General features: G+C 52.1%; 1 protein-coding gene across 3 annotated transcripts; it reads right to left on the bottom strand.

Moving 5' to 3' along the window:
- Window positions 1–217: 217 nt before the first annotated feature.
- On the bottom strand, window positions 218–4,084 carry TMEM250 (transmembrane protein 250). Of its 3 annotated transcripts, none has more exons than XM_030461102.1 (3): window positions 3,940–4,084; window positions 2,390–2,504; window positions 218–872 (listed from the first exon to the last, which is right to left on the bottom strand). In XM_030461102.1, the coding sequence occupies exon 3, from the start codon at window positions 736–738 to the stop codon at window positions 319–321; it is 420 nt and encodes a 139-aa protein (XP_030316962.1). In that variant the 5' UTR covers window positions 739–872; window positions 2,390–2,504; window positions 3,940–4,084; the 3' UTR covers window positions 218–318. The 3 variants fall into 3 exon arrangements, with proteins under 3 accessions (XP_030316962.1, XP_030316961.1, XP_030316964.1); XM_030461101.1 differs by having other exon boundaries at window positions 2,390–2,570; window positions 3,940–4,080; XM_030461104.1 differs by having other exon boundaries at window positions 2,390–2,501; window positions 3,940–4,080.
- Window positions 4,085–7,814: the final 3,730 nt, after the last annotated feature.

The following is a 7,814-nucleotide window of genomic DNA, read 5'->3' as shown; positions in this document are numbered from 1 at the left end:
TCAGGCAAATCACTGCCTTTCTCATTCCCACAGGAATGCAGGAGCAGCAGGAAAGTGGCTCCTTGGGACTAGACAAAACTTACATTAACTTGCACTGTGCAAATGAGAAACACTCAACTGAGTGGTGCACTTGGAGAACCAAAATGCACCTCAGCCCTCCAAAAGAGCACAAATTCCAGAGACAAGTACCTTGATTTATCAACAAAAAGTGGCACGGATAAGTTAATTAATTTATATACATAAGAAAAAAGATCACCTGGAGACATTTTGGGGTGGAAGAAAAGTCACCTTCTCGGCCCACATGCTCTTTTTTTTTATTTACATATCCACAAAGACCATGAAACACCATCCCAGCCCCCCCACTAGCAGCATGGTGACATGAATTCCATAGATGAGCAGTTCATTCATGAGGCTGAAGTCAACTCGCCTTCGGCCCAGCAAGAGGAGGATGATGGAGAGTTTGTACTGGAAACGCAGGAAGATCCGGATGCCGAGGTACTGAAGGCAAAACAAGATAGAGAGTGCCACCCAGAGGATGGAGGTAAAAAGGCTGCAGCTGAAGTACAGCAGGAACCGGATGAAGCCATACATCCACCGGGACTTCAGATAGATGTCGAAGTTGTTGTACTTGGTCCTCACCAAGTGAGTGGTCCGGACCGGGCCACAGGCAGAATGCAGGCAGGTGGTGTGGGGGCCGTGGAACGAACGGACCCGGCGGGGGATGGGGATTACAGGCATCAGGCACCCCACCCTTCACCGAGCCCCAGGGCAGGATTTACAGGGCACATAGCAAAGATTTATCCATCAACATGGAAAAGATCCGAGGGCCCCGGAACGCTAACTCTTTGCTGAAGTTCCAGGAAGGAAGAGACCTGCAGGAAGGCAGAGAGGGAACACAGGGTGAAGCAGTCCCAGCAGGAGGGAAGATTCTCCCCAGCTTGGCACTTACAACTGCTTTGCAAAACCTGACCTCTTGGCTTAAAACATCCTTGTTTATCTTACCAAGCAGACAAACAGAACTCCAGCCCTGTTTCCAGCACAGCAGCTCCCTAACAGCACACAACACCAGCACTGGTCTTCGAGGAAAAAGCAGAATTTCATTCTGAAATGATCCTGGCTCATACCCAGACCCCTCTCCATCAAACAAACATCCCTACAGCCATGCAAGCATCAACATGAATCCACGTGCTTGCATTGGATCTTCTTTCTTTTAAAGCAAAGAAGTTCTCCAAATACTTTTTCAAGGGAGTTCTGCAGCCCAGAGGCAGAGGTGATGCCAGATTTCTGCTCTTTTCAAAACTTGGCAAAACTTCACCAAATAAACAAACTGAAAATAATGGCAGGCCCTGCAAGAACAATGAGGCACTGGTGTTTTTCACACTCTGCAGGATGTGCCTCCCCTTGCTCAGCTGAGCCTTGCAGCCCTGTCAGTGCATCTGATGGCAAGGCAGCCTTTCAAAGACATCTAGGGAGATAAGTGAAATATTTTGATCTTCTGGAGTGTTTAGAATTTATAATCTTAACATCCTTCCACACTCCCATTGTTGTGATGTGAGTGATGAGCAGCAGCCTGTTAGCTGCTCCCTGTTTCACCCCAGGCTCACAATCTGCCCAATTCCGGGAATTATGAGCTGGCAATGTGCTCATCAGATAATGCTCCAGAAAACAGGGACCTCCCCAGCCCCTCACACACCCAGGCACTCAGTCCCCTTCACTCTTCAAATTAAGAACTAAAAATTTCAAAGTTCCTTCAAGAACTTCTTTTTGCTCCATTAGTAACAAAACCCATTGCAGAAGAAATGAAACAGCTGCAGGGAACTGTTCTGGGGTATCAGAAACCTGATTGTGCAGCTCTGGGTGAGTCTCTTCCCTGCTTCCTTTCTCATGCAACATGTAAAAGGAAAGTGGAGTTCTGGTCTCCTCTGCTTGGCCCCAGGTTCTAATTCCTTCTCCCCATTACAGACATTTGCAGGCAGCCTGTTGGCTCTGCATGAATCCAGGGCTAGTAAAAAGGAGCGTGGGTTAATTTAGGATCAAGAAAAATAGGAAATGGAGGTCTGCTCTCAATTATCAAAGACACCCATAATTGTAAGTGCCTCATGGCAATCATTTCCTGCCTGTAGAGAGAAAATACCAAGCAGCTCAGAAGTGTGTTGCAAGAACATCCTCTGCAGGGCACATGAAGTGGTCAGAGATGAAACCAACACAACTCAGCTGCAGAGCCTGACTCTGAGAACAGCAGCAGCTTCTTCCCATTTGCTGTGCCCCCCACATAACCAACCGACCCCAGGGAGGTTCCTGCTCTTTCAATAAACTCCAATATCAACACTGGGAACAGCCAGGAGCAGAGGGACCTTGTGAGAATAAAAGAAACTTGCTGAAATGTTACATTTTCAACGGTGCTGCCATCCACTCAGCAGGAGGTTGGGGATCCGGGGCCGTGTCTGGATGCCACTGAATTCTTGTAAGAGAAAAGTGAAGTTTTCCTGGGCCCCCCTGGCCTTCTAGGAAGAGTGAAAGAAACTGCTAAGGTGCTTCATAGACTCACAACACTCTACACATGAGTTGATCTAAAAAGATAAAACGAGAGAGCAAGTTTCAATTTTTTTGTTGTTGTTTTTTTTCTCAGTGTTAAAAGGCTCAGAGCCACTCAGCTCTCAGAGCCACACGGCTCCTCCCCAGGCAGGAATTTTTAATCCCATAAAAAGCAGTGTAAGAAAAGACTACACACAGGCAGCAAAGAGCAAACCACAGCCCTCTGGTCTGTCACCTCCTCCTGTCCCAGAGCCACCACCCAGGGCACAGGGGACAGGACACGGGAGCAGTTTCCAAATGCAGATCCCAAACCTGGCTCTTGGCTCATGATGCCCACAGTGGGTCTGGTCACCCACTGCCCCCTGATGATATTTTGGGTGTTTGGAACAGAATTCCTAAGGTACTTGGGAAAGTTATGAGGATGCTGCAAGTGCTGCAAAGGGGGCAGGGGGCTCCTGGCATCCTGAAGGAACCCCTCGGGCTAGGAAAGAAGGTCTGGAGGTCTTTCCCAACCTCCAGGAGAACCCAACCTAAAGATGATATTTTTGGGTGTTTCTGGGAGGCTGAAGAGCTGAGTTTGTCTCTTCTGGGATACCAAAGGATCTCAACCCCTAAGGCCCAGGGAAGCCCACGCTGCCCCATCCCACACCTCCCAGTGGCCTCATCAGGAGGATAACGATTTAAGGAACTCTGGATTTGGGGGAGTTTTCAGCCCTTCTCCTCTCAATGGGAGGCGTGTGACGAGCAAGGCACAGACCTGCAGTGCTGCTTCACCCCTCACAGCCTCCAGACGGGGTTTGGGATATTCCTGATTCCTGGAAAACCAGGGATAACAGCGGGAGCACCGGGAGCCAGGCGGGAACAAAGCCTTCCCGAGGGAGCCCGGGGAGGCTGGGGACAATGACAAACAAAGGTTAGCGCTGAGAAACGCCAGCGGGGAGCACCGGAAGGAGGGGAAACGCCAACTCCTCCTACATCCTACCGGATCCGAAATTAAACCCCACGGACCTGGGAACGGAACCCACGCAGGAAGCTCGCACGGGCCCTCCCCGGGGCCTACCGGCTCCACAGCCCAGCCCCGACAACGCGGAGCCGCGCCGGCCGGGACGGGCAGTGCCAGCCCCCAAAGGCCACCGGGTCACGGCCGCTTTCCCGGGACGGCGACTCCCGGAGGGCACCGGAGCCCCGCCGGGGGGAAGGGGGGGGGGGGGTCACGGGGCGGTCGGTGCAGTGCCCCGGGCCCGGCCCACACCCGCACCGTCACGCCAGGCCCGGCCCGGCACCCGCGCTCTCACGGTCACCGCCGCTGTCGCGCCCGCCGCGACCGAGCGAGGCCCGGGACGAAACCGCCGCCTCCTCCCCGCTCCCCGCCGCCCAGCCCCGGGGCCGTCGCCCCGCACTCACCGTCCTGCCCATGGCCTCTCGCCGGTCCGCGGCCGCCGAGCTGAGGCGTGCCGGGCCCGGGCTGATGGAAGGCCCGGGCCTAGGGCCGAGCGCCGCAATGCGCATGTGCGGGGGGCGGCGGCGGCGCTCCGGTTCCGGCCGGTGGCGGCGGCGGGCAGGGAGCGGGCGGGGAGGCGCAAGGCGATTGCGTCATCACAACGCGCCACACCCGCCGGCCGGAAGCGGGAGGTCGCGGCGTTACCCGGGCAACGGGGGAGGCGGCGGGGGGACGGGAGGGGCGGCCGGGCCTGGCCTGGCCTGGCCGAGGCGGTGGTGGTGGCCGGAGCCCGTCCCGGTCCTCCCGTCAGCGGGAGAGGGGTTCGACCGAGGGCTGGGGCTCGTCCTGAGGGTGCCGGGACATCCCCCGGGAAAGAATCACCGGCGGAGGGTGGAACAAAAAGCAGCAGCGCTTTGGGACTCCGTGTCCCGGGAGAGGTGGCAGCTCACCGGAGGGAGGGTGGGACTCGCAGGGCCTCGTCCTGCTGAAGAGCTCAAGGAATTTGAGAAAAAAAACAGGTGGTAAAATCACAGATGTTGGAGTTGCAGAGGTCTGAGTCGGTCGGAAAGGTTCAAGAAGTTTCTTTTTAAAAAAAAATAAAATAAAAAAACAGGTGGAGGAAAATTCCGAAGCAATCTAGCAAAAGAAGGAAAACAAACTGTCTCGTTGCTGTTTCTCCTTTTATTTACTCAGGAATCGCCATCCATAATGGCAGGAATGCAGCACTGCTCCCTGGGCTCCCTGACCCCCTGCACTGCCCTGCTGGGACAACACAAATAGTGAGAAACAAACACCAAATAATGGGAATTCCAACCATCTGCAGCTGAGACTCCTGCACTGCACCCGGCCAGGTCTCCCCAGCTCAGCCATGGTTCCCCATCCCGGGCAATGGGTGCCATTCCCCCCTCACTGGGTGCCATTTCTGGGTCTCCCCCACCCCGAATGTCGGGAGGGAGAAGGGGACGATTGAGCCCCATCCCTGTTCCCAGCAGCACGAAATGGGGAACGTCTGTTGGGTGGCTGAGGGGAGCAGCAGAGCCACCTTCCACACCTGATTCCCTCTGCCCTTGCCTGGAGCTGGAGCCACAGCCCAGAAATAGGAATTCCAGCCCAAGGAACAGAATTCCAAAGGTACTTTGGAAAGTTATGAGGATGCTGCCAGTGCTGCAAAGGGGGGGAAGGGGACTCCTGGCATCCTGGCATTTATGAAGCTGAAGAGAAGCCAGCAGTGTGCCCAGGTGGCCAAGAAGGCCAATGGCATCCTGGGCTGGCTCAGGAACAGCGTGGCCAGCAGGTCCAGGGAAGGGATTCTGCCCCTGTGCTCAGCCCTGAGGAGGCCACAGCTTGAGTCCTGTGTCCAGTTCTGGGCCCCTCAGCCCCTCAGGAAGGAGCTTGAGGTGCTGGAGCAGGTCCAGAGAAGAGCAAGGAGGCTGTGAAGGGATCCAGCAGAATTCCTGTGAGGAAGGGCTGAGGGAGCTGGGGGTGTTGAGGCTGGAGAAGAGGAGGCTCAGGGGAGACCTCATCACTCTCTGCAACTCCCTGAAAGGAGGTTGGAGCCAGGGGGGGGTTGGGCTCTTTTCCCAGGCAACTCTCAGCAAGACAAGAGGGCACAAAGGGTCTCAAGTTGTGCCAGGGGAGGTTTAGGTTGGAGATGAGAAAGAATTTCTTTCTGGAGAGGGTGATCAGGCATTGGAATGGGCTGCCCAGGGAAGTAGTGGATTCTCCGTGTCTGGAGATCTTTCCAAAGAGCCTGGATGTGGCACTGAGTGCCATGGGCTGGGAACCACGGGGGGAGTGGATCAAGGGTTGGACTTGATGATCTCTGAGGTCCCTTCCAACCCAGCCCATTCTAGGATTCTATGATTCTATGATCCTGAAGGAACCCTTTGGGGTAGGAAAGAAGGTCTGGAGGTCTTTCCCAACCAAACCCAGGGAGAGACCCCAACCTAAATATTTCTCTGCAAGCAGCATCTGTGTCCAGAACCTTGTAATTTCGTAGACCAGGGTGAAAAAAAAAAACCCAAACAAACCCAAGCTGGCACTGTTCAGTCTGCTGCCTGAATGAATGCCCATCTTCATCAAAGAGAAGCTGTCCTCAGGTCAGGCAAGAATTAAACCTTTGACATTCAAAGAGGCAAAATCCTGAAGGAGTGCTGGGAGCTCAGCCCGGAGGGAACCCGCCCACAGCAGCTCTCTGGGTTGTATTTCTTTCCCCTGCTAATTTTCCTAAAGACACAACTCATATTCCTCTGGATTGAACAGTTTCGTGCTGACAGCCCCAAAGATTTGTGACCAAACTTATCATCAGCTCAGAGAGTGGCCATTAGTACAAGTCAGAGCAGCCAGGCAGTGCTGCTGTATTTTATGGCACACTTGGAAGACAAACATACACATTTATATGTCACTTGTTGCAATCTAAATGCCAACTTGTACTTCTTTCAAAACTTTTAATGAATTGTTTGCATTTCACCAGATTTACGGCGCGAACCGGATGGCTCCAAATATTCCTTGAAACATCTCTGTCACTTTGGCAACAGAACAACAACCAAAAAAAGCTGGAAGATATTGTGTTTAGAGATAAATCAAAAATCTATGAATCTTAAAAGAGTTTATTTTAGTCATTAATAGTTGATGCCCCCCCTCCCCTCCCCCAGGGCAGGATTTAAAGTTAAATTATGCAAAATCAAAACCAAACCTTATAATACTTAATCAAACATGCATAAAACTGTCAGGGCCAAATAAATTCTCTCAATTAACTGGCTTCAGATTGTGATTGCATTTACTAATTTAATCAACACTAGAATAATTTGGAGACTGGGCAATGATAAATGACTCTGGGGCTGCACATGAAGGGCCGCGGTGTGCTGAGACAGGAATGCAGGAAAACTTCCCAGGCTGCAGGCAAAAGAGTCCTGACAGTCATTTTATGATGGAAACATCCTCTTATTCCCAGTTTTTGTGAGGGAAGGAATTTTTTCCAGTGAGGATTTTAAACACCTGTCATGGATGGACCTTGGCAAGTGGAACGACTTCAGTGTGAGCCCAGGGATTGGTTTCCTTCCAGTCTGAGCTGTGGGGAAGGGGCAGCATTCCCACACAAACATTCCCTCCACAGGTTTTACTCATTTTCTGAACGTGATCTTCCAGCCCTGCTCTCTGGCACTGATTCACACTTCAGCCTCCATTTAGGAGCTGGGGAACCAGCCCAGGGATGCTGAGATGTCCTTTAGCTCAATCCTTCTGCACTCTGAATGGAACTGCATGTACAATAAAGTGGGTCTGACCCATGCCTAGAAAAGCCTTCAATGCTATTGCTTGTGGAGAGCTAAGTATCTCATTTTTGCAAGTGTAAGCAAGGGTTTCTGGAGAGGTTATCATATACAGGTTCATTGAAGGAGCCTGTAAGGTATTCGACCCTAAAAAGTACCTGGAGCTCTGAAATTCTGACCCTTGCTTGGTCCTCAGCCTTCCTGCAGCTGTTTTACAACAAATATCAATGTCCATTTAGCTGCTGGAGGAACAAACTTGTCATGGCAAAGCTCTTCTCCTGTCTTTCTTTTTTTGGTCTCTCTCTGCAAAATGCACTTTCCAGAGGCTAACTGGTCACCTGAGACCTGAAACAGGGATTGTGTTTTATAACCATATAGAACCCTACCAGCGTTTGCTCACCAGCAGAAATCAGTGAAAAAACCCAAAGTGTGGGCTGAAAGGTACGGTCAGGAAGGCTGTGAAGAAAGTTCCTTTAGTGACCCAGAAATGACAACTTGTGCAGTGATTCTATAGCCATAGAGATGGCCATAATTCTTAGGGTCTTAAAAATAATAAATGTGTTAACATG

The sequence above is a fragment of the Calypte anna genome, chromosome 17, assembly GCF_003957555.1.
Source record: "Calypte anna isolate BGI_N300 chromosome 17, bCalAnn1_v1.p, whole genome shotgun sequence".
Taxonomy (NCBI): domain Eukaryota; kingdom Metazoa; phylum Chordata; class Aves; order Apodiformes; family Trochilidae; genus Calypte; species Calypte anna.
This window is presented reverse-complemented; position numbering and strand designations above follow the sequence as displayed.